Genomic DNA, 15,540 nt, shown 5'->3' on the forward strand with positions numbered 1-15,540 from the left:
CATCAAGGAATTTGTTGCACAGATGTGCTCACATATGTGGAAAACTACATGTATGCAAGGTTGTTGTTCTTTTATGACAGTGTTGGAATAGTAAAATATTAGAATCAACGCCCAGCCATAGGCTACTAATCTGTACGGGTCACAATGGGTATGTGCACATGGTGGAATAGTATGAGGCCCTGAAAAGTAGGGAAGAAAGGTTCTATTTGGAAGGCTGTCTAATGTATATTAGAATTAAAGAAAGGGCAGATATAACAGCATGTAAAGTACTATATGGCTTTTGTCTAATTTCTCCAAAGAGCTGAATAGTCTTACATAAAGAGGTCATTATCAATGAAAAAGAATAAAAAATGCAAATCAGAAGACCGATGGGGTTTCCATCATTTGAACTTACTTTATTGATATTCATTAGCAAATAAAATGTTATTGATTTTTTTTTGATGCATTACAACACACTTTTTGATAGTGGTTGCCCAATGATGTTGATCATTTATTTACTATGCTAAATACTGCAACCTCCGAGTTGCCGATTTTTACACTGGTATTTCCTTTGTGATGATGGGTGGCTCTGCTCTCTGAATACATAAAGTGGTCCATTCAGTCCATGGTTTTCATGTTCGTTATCCTACCTACTGCTTTGAAATAACGTTCAAATAAAAAGATGCACGCTCCTTGCAGTGAATGCACACACACAGCCACAAGGAGCGTTGAAAACATAACTGACCAACACCCTCGTATTCACAGAATAAATAGTCTGAAATTGTGGGACCGAGGCTCGCTCCTGGGGACTTTCTTAATGTATCTCCGGTGGATATAAGCTTACACTCCTTCAACTGAAGGACACATCCTTTGCCAATGGGGGTGGGGGAGATAATAGGGTAGGGGGTTGCAAAATGGCAATTTCTTTTGCATATGATGTAATCCTTCTATAGAGGCCAGGAAGAAATGGCCATGGAACACCGTGATGTACACTGCAGTCCTCAGATTAGAATAAATAAATGACCAGCTTAGACTGGAATGCCACAGGCACCCCTGTGACTGGAGCTGGAGAGAGGATGTTCGCTTAAAATACGGCACACATAAATAATAAATAAAAGTTCAAAACTGAAGTCAGCAACAGGACGGGACTCCCTCACCCACTCACGTTGGTCTCACGAGCACCTCGATCTTTCCCTAAGGATACAGTGTGGCACTGGGAGGTGCAGGGCTTGGTGGCTTGGTGGCTTGGGGGAGGGGGTCTCTTGCTGCCACTGCTCTGTTCTAAAACAGGAGGGCAAAACGTGTGGGCACGAATGGCGGCCACAACCACCCACCGGAGTGAAAGCCGTGGGCCTGACTCGGGTTTCAGAGCAAGGACTGGACCCAGTCCGGAGGCCAGAGCCTCGTTTCTCCCGTGAACCAGTTTGGTATTACGTTTGGTCGTGTTCTTTCCTCCTATGACTGCTGACAGATTTTCTTCACCACCTTTTCCCCTCTGTCCCCTTTCCTTTTAATGCTACTGTTGACGCTGTCTTGGGTCTGGTCTTACTGAGTTGGGTTGTGTGCCCCTGGGTCCAGGAAGTAAGCGGCCATCTCCTCACTGGCTTGGTGTGTTGGCCACGTGTTTTGGTGTCACAGAACCACAGCGAGAACACACACAGTGACGGCCCGCCTAGTATACCACGGCTTCCCTGCCTACGGAACACAGGAAGACGGAACAGGACAGACAGAGCCCGCGGGGGCGGAGGGACGGTTCGGCGGGAGTGTAAACACATTCTCTCTCAGGTCAGGGGTCCGGCCTGATGGCTGACTGCAGAAACATTGAAGGGTGATTTCAGGTGGAAGGCATGGGAGGAAAAAGTCACACCTCAGAAAAGCAGCGACCATCCACTGAGGCAGAGTCGTGAGGGGTCTTGAAGAAGCTGGACCACCCACAAAAGAACAGCTCTCCAGTCCTGAAAGCTACGTCTGCCGTATGCGGTCGCAGACATAGGTCCCTTACGCTCTGACAGGGCGGGCGAGGCAGCAACATGGGGGACGTGGCCATCGTGCCCTCTGCCGTGTGACCGCTCACCATGTGCGCACCAGCAGCCAGCCACAGTCCCCTGGTTTCCTATCCATAGGATAAGAATGCCCTGGGAATTCAGTGCTTCACAAAGGACAGGAGGAGAAAGGGACGCCTGCCCGCTCTGCCCGCAGGCGAGCCCAGGGGAGGTCCTTGGGAGAGCGGTGACAGTGGGGGCTGGGAGGGCTCCCCCCGTGGGATCTGAAGAAAGGGCAGGTCGGACACCGATCTCCAAGTCCTATGTACACATGTTACAAAGTCTCCACTCTTTCCCCATTAGGCACGAGGTTGATTTGTCTAGCTCAGGATGGGGCGGGGGAGAAGGGAAGAGGAAGAGAGAGCAGTGCAGGGGGGAAAGCAGGCGGGACAAGACTGGTCTCCTCCGAGGAAGGGCCCCCCTCCCACCCTCACCGCATGCTTGTTTGTTTGGGGAGCTTAGCACCCATCAAGATGCCCGAGGTGAGAGTCACAGGGGCCTTCATCTGCATGCTGGACCCCACCATGGTGGGGAAGCTGCGATTCCGTCGGATGCCGCTGTTGAGCTGCAGCCCGCCGATGGCACTCGTGACAGTGGGGCATCCGAGAGGCAGGCCTTCAGGGCCCAGGCCTCCGGGGACGAGCGCCCGTGCTCGGCCCGGAGGTCCACAGAGGAGAGGTCCCTGATCCTCAGTCAAGGCGGGGACGTGGGCTTGCCCTGAGTTCACCACTTTGGCCACGCCGAACCTCCTGACTTTGTCCACGAGGTTGAGGTTGGAGACGGACACGTCCGTCTGGCTCTCGCTGCTCCGGACGGTCTTCTTCTCCCTCACCTCCCTCAGGATGGAGCTGGCCGGCTTGGAGGCCAGGAAGTTGTCGTAGGGAGGGCTCGTGCACTTGAACTCGAAGGAGGGGGGGGACGAGGCAGGCGTCTGCAGGGGCGAGTTGGGCGGGGTGGAGGGGATCACGGCCATCCTGGGGGTGTAGGAGTGCAGCAGGGAGCCCCGGCCGGCCCTGTCCCAGCTCTGGGGGTCATACACGGCCGCGGAGATGCCCCGCTCCTTCAGCAGCCACACCAGCCCCAGGGACGTGCTCATGGTGGTCGTGGACTCGCGGATGTTAGTGAAGGACTCGGCCAGGCTCAGTCTCCGGGGAGTGCATGGCGTGGCCACCGGCGTGGACTTCAAGTGGCTGGCGCTGCCACAGGCTGGAGTCGGGGCTGCATTAAGGCTGACGGGGAAAGACAAGAGGTCCTTCATCAGAAAACGCCACGAGCACCAGGAAGGGGGTCTGTGGCCAGTTTCCTGCAGGGGTGCAGGGCAGGCCCGGGACTCAATGAGAGGACACCCCCAGCCCACGTTCACTGGCTGCTTCTTCCCACCACCCCTGGGGTCCTGGGTTCGCTTTGGGGTGGGGGGCGGCATGGCTTCAGTTCACAGGAAGTGGCACACGACTCCCGTCTCTCAGCCCCGGAGGGTGCGTATCACTGTCCCCCTTGCAGGTGAGGGAGCAGGCTCAGAGGTCAGGCGGCTTCGTGAATGTCACACTCAGCTACTGAGCGGAAGACCCTGGATCCGAACCCAAGTCTACAGACCCCCACCATAGGGGAAGAAGCCCTGGACAGAGAGTCTGTCTTTCCCTACCAAATTTACTCAAACTCTAGAGTTCCTTCCTACTTCCAATGTCCCTGAGGTCAAAAGTTACCCAGGACCACGGGATAGGAGTTTATCTAGGAATGGCCAAAGCGGGGGGGGGGGGGGGCATCCAGGTGGAGGGTCCTTGGGCGACGGGGAGACGGAGGCTGAGGGCACACAGGTCAGTGGAGACCCCGGCCCCCTGACTCCCAGTACAGTGCTCTTTCCTCTGCAGGAAGCAGCCTTTAGTCCTTCCTCCGGTCGCCAAAATCCATAACTTATGGGGTCATAGGAAGCCATGCTGTGTTCTCAGATCTATGTCTATGGAGCTACGTAGGAAAAGGCCCAGTGGGCGTCTGAAACCTGTTACTACAGAAAAGCAGAGATTCCTACGTCCACGCGTGTCACGCTGAGCCCCAGGAGCTGGGATCCAGCCGTGAAGGCATGCGGACAGGAAGGTAAGAGGACCAGCAGGGGCGATGGCTGGCTGGCCGCTGAAGGGACAGGAGAGGCCACCTCTAACAGCTGCTGCAGGAGGCGGGGAGGCCATGCGGGCACATCCTCCCTGACGGTCATGAGACCGGCCCCAGTACCCGCCCAAGGATGTGGCTGCCGCTACAGGGGCCTCTTGGAGCAGGCTAGCCGGGCGGTTCCCCCTTCTATCCTCAGCCTGACGGGGGGGGGGGGGGGAAGGACCAGACATGTTGGGCAAAGCCCCAGTGGAGAGAAAGGGAAGGAAGGGGGATGCCCTCTGGAGCAGGTTCCTGGAGGGACCAAAGCCAGGGTCCCCCCTGTGAGAGGCACAGTTTCACAAGCAAGTCCAAGCTCAGGCATCAGGTGACCTCGCCCCTGAGCGGTCAGCGCAGGGTGAGGCACACCGGGCAGGCCCATCCCATGGGAGGCACACGGAGAAACACGAGGTTAGAAACCACAGTGGAGTCCTAAGGTTAAAAGGCAGACTCTCCCAACGGTGCAGGTGGACAGCTACAAAACGCTGATCTGCAAGCAAGGGAGGGCAAGGCCGTTCTGGACTGAAAACCCTGTCTCCAGGGCCAATCCTCGGGAGACTGTCTGTTCTGTTCCGAGCAGCCCTCCTCTCACCACTGGGTGCGCAGGCTTTCCCTCCTGAGCGTCCCTGCAGACGCAGACAGGCGTGCAGGTGCGAACACCAGGGCTACGGCTGCAGGGACACCAGGGCACCAGCCTCTGTCTGGGGCGGAGGGGGGAGCCCCGTCCCCTGGTTTTAAACACAATCTCGTTCTAACAGGACGGGGAAAGCCGGGTTCCCCACAGGCAGGCAGGGAGACGGAGAAGACAGGCTAACAACTGCAGGCCCCCTTCCGGTGAGAACTTCGGTTAGGCCTGGATTAGTGCCGGCGCTCGGCTCGACTGGGGCGTTTAGACGGGTTAGGGGGTATCCACGGTCAGGGCCGCGTTAGCCAGGCACAACCACAGAGACACATCGACACCCGAGTCCCGGGTTAGTGGCGGCCACGCGTGCACACGCAGCCCCTTGCACGGGGCCCGGCCAGGGCAGGCCCAGCCCGTGCGCTCACCCCCTGCCTCGCCCGTGGGCGCACTCTCTGCCCTACATCTCTCAGCTCAGCGGGGCACGGGGCTGCTTCGCCGTCCTCCTCACATGACCTGCGGAGAGTTACGCGGAGTTGAAGGTGCCCTGCGGGGTGCCGCCCGGTCCACGCCGGCCCCGCCTGCTGCCCTCCCTCTCGCTTTGCCTCCATTTCCCCAGAGACACCGGCTGGGGGGTCAGGGAGGTCACTCCCTTTCACTGGAAGCTGTGGAAGGCCTGGCATCAAGCCACACAGACCACCCCATGCCATACAGGTCCTCTCGCCAGAGGGTGCCGACCGCTATTGCCTCTTGGAGGCACGTGGTCCAGCCCGCAGATCTGACCGTTTCGGTCATTACGGTGCAGCGTGGTGCGTGGTTCCTGCGGTCTGCTCCGGGGACACACAGGCTCCCGCCGGGCTCGGTGACGCCTATCCATGAAGAAGCTCCAGGCTCCTCTGGCCAATGCTGGGGCAGAAGCCCACAGCCTTGGCCACAGGAAGGGCCAGCAGGCGAAGGAGAGGCCGAGACTCTTCCATGACTGACTAAAAGGGCAGCTAACGGCGGTCCGGGTCTCTTCAGCTACATGCGCGGATCTGAACTAACAGGGACCTCGACTCCAAAGGAAAGGCTGGCCCCCGTTCCGGAGCCTGCACACGCTTGCCAGACGCCTCCGCTGGCCGGCGCTGGTGCAGAACGAGCCTCTCTGCTTGGGCTTCCCTCGACATTCCGTCTTGCCGGCCGAGACCCACGTCACCCCACCCCCGCCCGCTCCCAGGGCCAGGGCCCCTTACCTTGGCGTGACCCGCGTGAGCTCATCTGAAGGATGCAGGATGCGACAGGTGGTGAAGGTGAAGGTGGAGTTGGTCTGTGACATGCACTTCCCGGGGTGGTGGGCTAAATCGGGGGAGGGGAAGGGGACAAAACACATTTCTTGCATCCCAGGACACCCACGAGACAGGGACAGACCCAGCACAGCCCTCGGCAGATGCAAGAAGCGAGGAGCTACCTTGGGAGCCGGATCTGGGCCAGGAAGGTGAAACACAAATGTTCTGGACCGAAGGTGGTTCTTCAAGAACCACGCTTCCGAGCCCTGCGTGCAGAGCATCGATCCCAGCTTCCAGCCCAGTCCAGACAGGGCTCCCCCTGGGCGCGCTTCGCTCAGTAGTGGATCCAGCGTGAGGGGTCCAGGGGCCCCTGGGGGTCAGTTTGGGTTCCCTCTTCGGAGGTCAGAATCGGCTTCTGTCCTTGTTGCTTTACATTTTCTTTGCATTGGCAAACGGGTGCCGACCTCTGCCAAGGGGAGGGGATGGGCGCGAGGCGGGGAGAGGCACTTGCCACCTGGGAACAGGGCAGGCTCACGCGGCTCCCTTTTCGGTGTGTACAAAAAGGGGCTTGGGGGGAGGCTGGTTCCACTACTGTCTCTGCGGCCGGCGGGGGCGGGGGCGGGGGAAAGCGGGACCCCAGCTGCCCGAGCAACAACGTGGCTGAGACCCCGACCCAGGGCTCTCTGTGGTTCCGTCCAACGCACAGCGGTGCCGACGGCACCGGCCCCTTCGGGCCACTCTCCTGCCATCTCTAGGATATCTGATTTCTAACGAAAATGAGACGGCAACACGTTATCCTCGATTTAGTTCCTTTGAAAGGTCTACAGAGTTGTTGCTGAGGCGGCCAGAGGCCACGCAGTGGGGCACAGGACGTCACAGCAGCGTGAGGACCGTGCATCAGGGAGGCTGGTGAAGAGGGAGAAGGAGGAAGGTCTACAGGAGACATCATGATTGTAGAGGTCATTCTCATTCAGAACTCAAACATTAAAAAAAAACACCAAAAAATGAAAAGGAAAAAATAAAAAGATGCTGCTCCCAATAGCATGCACGATGAAGTGCTGGGGTGCCCCCGCCCGCCCGCCGGCCCGGCCCGCCGCCCCAGCAGCAGCTCAGCCCCCAGAGACCTCCTGGGAGAAAACAGATTCGGGCACCAGAGGCCATGAGCGCTCTGAAGATTCAACAGGCTGGGAACGAGAATCTTCTAGCTCTCTATGGCAAGTTTGCTCTCGGACTTGGCAAACAGGGCAAGAAAGACAAAACAGAAGGGATGGGTGCCCCAGACCTACAAATCCACACACGGGCGACTGTGTCTTCAAAAAACAAAAAGCAGAAACCAGATGACACAAACAAAAAATGGTGGAGACAACGCAAATTCAAGGCAGGCAGGACAAAGCCAGAGCACAAAAATGGCGGTGGGGGCCCTGACCGGTTGGCTCAGTGGTAGAGCGTCAGCCTGGCGTGCAGGAGTCCTGGGTTCGATTCCCGGCCAGGGCACACAGGAGAAGCGCCCATCTGCTTCTCCACTCCTCCCCCTCTCCTTCCTCTCTGTCTCTCTCTTCCCCTCCTGCAGCCAAGGCTCCATTGGAGCAAAGTTGGCCCGGGCGCTGAGGATGGCTCCTTGGCCTCTGCCTCAGGCGCTAGAGTGGCTGTGGTGGAAACAGAGCGACACCCCAGATGGGCAGAGCATCGCCCCCTGGTGGGCATGCCAGGTGGATCCTGGTCGGGCGCATGCGGGAGTCTGTCTGACTGCCTCCCCGTTTCTAACTTCGGAAAAATAAAAAAATAAAAAAAATTTTAAAAATGGCGGCAGCAACCAGAGAAGCAATGCAAGACGGCTTTGTCCAGATTATCACTGTCCAACCCGTCTCTCTGTGTCGACAGAGGCTCCCAGAGCCCCCGGCGTGGCGGCTGGCGCCACGGCCACCAAAGCAAACTCTCTCAACCACGGGGAGCTCCAGGCAAAGGTGGGAGGGTGGAGGGCACAGAGAAACAGCCTTTATGAATCCGTGTTTCTCAAGCAACAGATGGGCTGGTTAAGGTTTAGGACCTCGGATAACCGAGGAACTGCCGCAAGCCAAACTAAAACGGAGTAAGCGATGGGGAAAAAAAAAAAAGGCAACCGAACAATCAGGATTCTCTGACAGCCATGAGGTCTAGAAACAAAAGCAGCAGAACACCTGAGAAAAGCATCCCACGGAAGGAAGGCGAGGTGGTTATTCAGGTGGGAGGAAAGGAAAAGGTGGGAAACAGAAGTAATTAAAGACAAAAGAGTTGAAAGAGAGAGAACATTTAAAAACAAAAATAATCAAACAAAAGCAAGGCTGGATTTGGGATCAGAAGCGCCCCCATTTACACACAAATCGCCAGAGGTCAGATCAAAAGGACACAGTGCTCACCTCCCCCTCCCCCATCTCATTAGCTCTCTGATTGCAACAGGGGGGCGTGAGATGGACAATTTAGAGACACAGTTGCATCAGCGGAAGCAAAACCCATCTTAGGCGAATGAATGGGCTGGGGGATAGGAAAAGGCTGCTAAAATTCGGAAGTCATTGTTCCCCAGAAGAGACGGTTTTAGAAGACCAAGGAAGATCAACCAGTATCAAAAGTGCCAAAGCCACCAGTTCGGCCCCTCTGCAATACCACTGGGACGCCGGCTGTCCGCGTGTCACCTCCGGCCGGGCCGCTGCAGCACCTCCCTTCCTTGGGACACAACACAAGGGACAGTGAGTCGCCCGAGGCTCCTTGAGCTGCCACGGAGGAGCTCCGGGCGGGTTCCCACTGCCCTACATGCAGGAAAGAGCAATTTCCCACAGGAAGAGGCACAGACACATTCTTCCCCTCGGCAGGGTAGGGGCTGGGGGGGGGTGGTGGCTCACTACTGAGCTCCCCAGTCCCCACCCCACACCGACCCCCAGCCTTCAGTGCTGTTCACTCGGGGTCTCCGAGGACAGGGTTTCTGGGACTCAGTGCTGACTTCCTACTTAAACCCTTATTCTTTTTCTCCGTCTGACTTGATCGCAGAATGTTGTGCGGAGAGAGGGTAAACAGGTCAGAGCAGAGATTTTCAATTATTTCCATTTCACGGCACAAATGAACTAATTACTAAAATTCTGCAGCACACCACAAAAACACTTTTTTTTTTTTTGCCAATATGATGAAAAAAAAAATAGGTCTATTTTTGATTCATTCATACTGGAAGGCTATTGTGGTGTAGGCTGTCGTCATTCTATTATTTGACAGTCTCAGGCAAAGGAGGTTGTGCCCCTGACCAAACAGTCAGGTGTGGCAGGTTTTAAAATTTCTTGCAGCGCACCAGTTGAAGACCGCTGGGTTAGAGTATTGCCACTGACAAGTGCTTTCATCATGGATTTTAACTAGGTGAGACACTGCCTTTTCCAATAAAACCCCTCGTCCTTCATTATTTTTATCTGTTCCTCCTTCCCCAGGTTCTGACACCGGTGCGATATCCTAATCTATCAGAGATCATTTATCAAGTTAATTAGCCCCAAATTATTGGAGATCTGTGCGGGTAAACTACACACAGGTGGTGAATGTGCAGATTTCTGTTCTGATGGCACATTCAAGCTCACACCCTTCAGGTGGCTGCAGGTGGTCGCGGGAGGGCTTTGCAAGGGTGACAGTCACCCTGCTCACTCGCTCTCTGATCCAATCAGCGCGCGTTCTGCCCGGAGAGGTGCACTTTAGGTAGAGGGTTGTGTCTATGGTGCTCCTCTGGGGGGCCCGTGGAACCTGGTACAGACTGGAAAACTGGGTGCATTGGATCCTGCTGCTGCACCAGTCAGGGGGGCACCCGGCACACCCCCACCCTAGTCTCCAGCGACGCCCTGGGTGTCCCGGCAGATTGCGCTGGGATTATCTGCAAGTGTGCTACGTAGACCTGCTGATCGCTTCTGGTGGGACACTTGGGCCAAGGACAAGACCGGTGCACTCTGGTGGGGACCGGAGGACACCTCGGAATCTGCAGTCTGGCCGTTCATGTGACCAGATTTGCACACAGCAGCTCACGCAAGTCATTCGTCTGAGTGTTCCTTTCCTTTCCCCATCTGACGGGAAGGACAGGTTGGTCACGTGCTGGGCAGAGCAGAAACTTTTCTTTCATGAAACCTAGTCCTTAAAATAACCCTCAGGTGCGCCCACACAGATGTCACAGAGCAGCTGCACCCAAAGATGACAGCTCACCACAGGGCCACCGTCCGAAAAGCCACAGGGCCACCGTCCGGAAGGCCGCCCTGATCTGTAGGAGCCTGTGTTAGGATACCCCCCCCCCCCACCACTGAAAATGTCTCCACATGTCTGAGTATGAAAATAAACTGACCTTCACTTTCTTCTTCCCTGTTCTTATTCCCACCTCCTTCTCCCCTTCCATGACCAAAGCATCCAAGAAAATTTGATGGAACCATCCGGCCAACCAACCGTCTACCAACTTCACCGTGTGACTTTAAACCTCGGGTCTGATCCCTTCACCACAGGCAGGCTCTTCCCTACTCATAAATACCTGAGACTCAGAACACCAACAGGACAAGACAACAACGTCTTCCTCCGGTAAAGCGTACTTTCTAGACGAATTACAACATAAGAACATCACTGAAATAAAGTAAAACTATAACCTAAAAGTTGTTTTAAACCATCCAATTTTAATTATCTAAATTATTTACAAAAACGAAAACAAGGATCCGTTGTTGTTAAGACACGGGAGTATAAAAATCAGCAAACGGTGATACAATAATCATACATTAAAAATAGATTCATCCGTATGTTTCAGCGTGGGCTCCAAACTTTTTCTCTGTGAGAGAGCAGGCTCTAGACAAGTGCCCGACAGACAAGTCTTCCCGATTTCCTTCCATCATTGCAGTTGCAAGAAAAAAAGGTGAATCCCCTTCTGTCTTCTAAGATTCTCCCTACGCAGTCTACCCACCTAGGTGGTGGCTCCTGGGACTGTGTTGCCTGGCAACAGAGGAGCCTGAGCGTGGAGGGTGGACCAGGGTGGGGACCAGAGCAGCCTGGATACAAATGCCAAGACAGAAGATGCCCAGGCCTTCCTGCTGAAGCTTACCTCTCTACCCTTGACTCTGAGATCGTAAACCTAGCACCACTCGGGTTTCTGGGGCCATTATTTCGAGTATGTGCTTCTTAGACATTCCAAGAATCAAAATGGTCCTGTCATTTCCAATAACAGAGAGAGAAAAAAAAAAAAAAAGAGCCAGACTTTTGTGACTCTCTTCTCTGCACTGAGCTTTCAACAAGTCTTACCCAGAAAACAAGCCCCAAAGAACTCTCATCTAAACAATTCCTAAATGGCCTTCAGCCATCCGCATAATTCTCTTTGATCACACACTTTCCACCTGACCCCTCGACAGCTTCAACTGTCAATCTGTGTCCCTCCTCAAAGCTGCTGGGGTGACCGTCCGGTCCATCCGGCCCGCAAGGCTGGGGAAGGAGGGAAGAAGCAAGAACGAAGTCTTTGTTTAAGTAAGAAAAGGGGAGGGATTAGGTCCTCATACTTGGTCCCTCCTCTCCCTCTGCCTCCCAAGTGAAGCTCTTAGCTGACTTGATAAGCTTTGTTCCCTCCGTACAAGTTCGCAAAGACACACCTAATGGCGCTTCTTTAAACTTCTGGATATACCTTTTAATTCCACACGTCGGGGCTGCAGGGAGGGGACATCTGACTCGACATGATCCCCCCCCCACTTTAGCCACTAAAATTGGCAGACACCCTGTTTTCTGTAACAGTGTCTGCTTTCCAGATGGGCAGCCGTGTTCCTAACCATGGGAAGTAACAATGGGGCTGGGTTCCCTGTCTTAAGTGCAAAGATACAAAATAATAAGGACCGTCATTCCCTTACTAGCTTAATCTGATAACTTAATTGCTACATAAGAGAAAATAAACCACAAATAAACCTCCATGCTAAACAAATACTTTTATCTTGATGATACCTCTAATGTTTATGTTAAGAAAAAAAAAAGAAGAAGACCCCAAATGAAGTCCCTTGGCCGTAGGCGTCTGCCCTCAGCCAGGGGGGAGGGGTGCCCCCAGAACCTCCGCTCTGCCCCCGTCTTGTATTGTTCAGGGAATGCTGTGGCCTTCATGAATGAAAGTTACCAATCGCAGAGATGACTGAGCATCCTGTTTTCGAATTTGGTGAGTCGGGAATATCGTGAGGATGAAGACACTGGCTAATTTACCTTTGTCTGGGTTTCGCCTCTTATCCCATAAGAGCTTCCTTGTCTTTTTAGCACAAATAGCAGGAGGTCCAGGAAGTCTGGCTAATAGTAACCATATGACCCTGAGCACGAAGGTTTCCAACCCTGTAGCACCTGGGATGTGGGCAGGTCTCTAAGCTCAAGGTCACAGCTTCAATGCTCGTTGGGACGGTGTGTGGGGGTGTAAGGGGGGGGACTGGCCAGATCTGTTTTCCAGATTCATCTGGCGTCCTCTCTCTGACAGCCTCTGAGGCTTGGTTTGGCTAAGGAGTGTGGTGGCTGAAACACTTTTCAAGATCCACTTTGAACACACATGCGAGCTGGAAAAGAAATACACCTTCATTCAAGTTAGAAAAATAAACCGGTGTCCAGAGCTTGAAATTCTGAGCGCTCTCTGGGCCCTCTCCCGACCTCCTGCGGCAGGCAGGTTATAGATCGCTCACTCACCTCCAGGACTCAGAACCTCCCCGCAAACCGTCCACCTCGCCTCAGCTCAGTCTGGGAACCAGCGGGGGGACCCAAGACAAACAAACCTGTCCCTCAGATGCGGGGGAGAGACCGTCACAGGAGGAGCGGAGCTGATGTCCGGGGTGGGGGTGGGGGGGGAATAACCCACTTCTTTTTAGCAGCCTTTCCTGCTCCCGCCTCAAGAACCCTGCGGGGCCGTGTGCCTCCCAGGCGGGCCGGGAGCCGGACCCACTTGTTACAGAAAGGAGGCATCGGACTGTAGCGAACCCCAGAAGGGCACAACGGGAGTGCTTCAGTCATCACCCACACAGACGCGCGGAAGCTACAGACAGAGAGACACTACGGATGGTGCTCGGGACAGAGGGGAGGACGGCCCAGAACTCTGCGTCCGGGAAAGGCGCCAGGGTTACAGGACTTATCTCGGTGCCCTCACCAGACCCCTCCTCCTCCTCCTCCTCCTCCTCCTCCTCCGCGGCCGCTGGCGGCTCCTGCATCTCTTCTGGGAAAGCCTGAGGCCGGCTCGGGTAACTTCTGCTGCCTGAGACAGTCACATGTGCTCGGGACCTCTCACCTGAGGTCTCTGGGTGCTGCACTGGCGTGGAGGTAGCTAGGCCCGGGAGGGAAATGTGGTCACCTGTGTCATCTTCTTCAAAGTCGTTAAGGCAGTACACTTCGTCCAGGTCGACATCCAGCGTCCGAAAGCCCTTGGTGACCACACCGGGCCGGGGGTCCAGGATGCCCCCGAGGTGAGGCTGGGCCAGCTGCTGCCAGTGGTGAAGGGTGGCCGAGCCTTGCAGAAGAAAGGGCAGACAAGGGGGATAGGGAGGAGAGAGGGTCAGGATGGGAGTCTAAGCTGACGGCCGCTCACCCGCCTTGGGGGCCCGGCAGGCTCTGAGCTCCGCAGGAGGTGGCCTCCAGTAGGGACATGGGTGGCCCTCCCCCTCCCTCCTACCCTGCAACTGCAGCTAATACCCACCGTGCCCAAAAAGGGCACCAATGTAAGGAATAAAAAACAAAAAAATCTTTTTAAAGTAAACTTGATACCATTCTGTGGGCCAGGTGTGTTTGGGAAAAACACTTTGTTATTTTTACTTTTTTTTTTTTTCCAAACAATTTTTTTTTTAAATGAACCAATGTCAACCCCAAACTTCAACACAGACTCACTCTAGGAACAGAAGAGGAGAGAATAAGCAAGATCGGCACACAAGGGGGCTGCGGGAGGGGACACGTCCTGATTCTGTCGAGTACACACCGCTGGGAACAGGCAGGACACAGCAGAGGCAGAACAGGACCAGGCCCAGCCGAGCCCGGGAGCCACAAGAAGAGAAAAGCAGAAAGGAATCGGAGTAGCATGTAGACGAGGGGTAGGTATGGCCCCTGCCTCCTTGACTTAGGTGTTCTGCATATCTGCCAGCAACCCCGAGATGCTCCAGGTTAGGGACAGGGGACCTGCCTAAAGAGGTGTGACTGAAGAACATGGTTCCAGGCCCTGGCCGGTTGGCTCAGTGGTAGAGCGTCGGCCTGGCGTGCAGGAGTCCCAGGTTCGATTTCCGGCCAGGGCACAGAGGAGAGGCGCCCATCTGCTTCTCCACCCCTCCCCCTCTCCTTCCTCTCTGTCTCTCTCTTCCCCTCCCTCAGCCGGGGCTCCATTGGAGCAAGGATGGCCCGGGCGCTGGGGATGGCTCTGTGGCCTCTGCCCTAGGCGCTAGAGTGGCTCTGGTCGCAACAGAGCGACGCCCCAGATGGGCAGAGCATCGCCCCCTGGTGGGCATGCCAGGTGGATCCTGGTCGGGCGCATGCAGGAGTCTATCTGACTGCCTCCCCGTTTCCAACTTCAGAAAAATACAAAAAAAAAAGAACATGGTTCCACACAGAGGTCTGAGGCAGAGGAGCTGATCTGCTCAGTGACACCGGACCCTGGGACTCAGATAACATCACGAAAGGTCTGTAATAACACCGGACTGTGTCCCTGGGGACCTCGAGGATGTCCCAGGTGCTCACAAAGCGAAGCGTTCCAAGACCGAGTGGGCTCAGCAAACCCAGGTGAGAAGCGTGTTTACCGGGGGTCATCTCAGAGCCTTTACGACGCTGCTGTGTGCTTGATGCTGCCAGCCCGTCTGCCCCTGGGGGACCTGCTACACCGGACACGGCCCCAGGATTACGGGCACGCGGCCCGCACGGCTGGGCACCCAATCCCCATTCTCAAGATCAAGTTAACCACACGAGTCAATATTCTACACCCCAGACAGACTTTGAGAGAGGGTCTCGGGGACGGGAGAGCAACAGCCTTCCACACGCACGGTCACTGCCGGTTTACCGACAGTGTCCTCTGTGGGCGGGCAAGAACCACTCCGGGTTCCTAGGCAGCCCGGTCAGAAAGGGGAGCTGAGGATACCAGAAGCCAACAGCTCAGGAAGTCGAGATGGAACAGAAGGGAAAGGCAGGCAGGCAGTGAGGTCAGGAACCAGCCAGGAATGGGACCGAGATGCGGAGAACCCTCGCTCACGGACCAGGAGCCCTCGACCCTTGGGGCTGCCCAGCGAGGCCACCATCTCTCATCACTGATGAAAGGTAACTTCCCATGGGACAATCTCAGCCAAGAAGCCATGAAAGAATTGCCTAAATGGGCAATTTCAAATGCACTTAAGAGAGAAAAAACAGTCCATACTGCCAATACACAGGTCCCCCTCCTCTCTGAGGTCCGTCTCAGTTTTAAGCATACACAAGTACAACAGCAACCTGCTTCACCGGAATCTATTGATAAACAGAAAATATCCTAAATGCAAAAAAAAAAAGATGCGCC

At 55.2% G+C, this 15,540-nt stretch overlaps 1 protein-coding gene across 8 annotated transcripts in view; it reads right to left on the reverse strand.

The window, feature by feature from the left end:
• Window positions 1-371: 371 nt before the first annotated feature.
• TRAK1 (trafficking kinesin protein 1) overlaps window positions 372-15,540 on the reverse strand; it is a 103,023-nt gene continuing 87,854 nt past the window's right edge. For 3 of the 8 annotated variants that reach the window (XM_066245301.1, XM_066245297.1, XM_066245299.1), the window contains 3 exons: window positions 13,309-13,527; window positions 6,015-6,117; window positions 372-3,250 (listed from right to left, as the gene is read on the reverse strand). In XM_066245301.1, coding sequence (XP_066101398.1) covers window positions 2,452-3,250; window positions 6,015-6,117; window positions 13,309-13,527 — 1,121 coding nt within the window. In that variant the 3' untranslated portion in view covers window positions 372-2,451. Of the gene's footprint in view, window positions 3,251-5,210; window positions 5,299-6,014; window positions 6,118-8,687; window positions 8,744-13,308; window positions 13,528-15,540 lie in introns of all 8 variants that reach the window. The other 5 variants (XM_066245303.1, XM_066245304.1, XM_066245305.1 and 2 more) reach the window with 5 other exon arrangements.

The sequence above is a fragment of the Saccopteryx bilineata genome, chromosome 10, assembly GCF_036850765.1.
Source record: "Saccopteryx bilineata isolate mSacBil1 chromosome 10, mSacBil1_pri_phased_curated, whole genome shotgun sequence".
Taxonomy (NCBI): Eukaryota; Metazoa; Chordata; class Mammalia; order Chiroptera; family Emballonuridae; genus Saccopteryx; species Saccopteryx bilineata.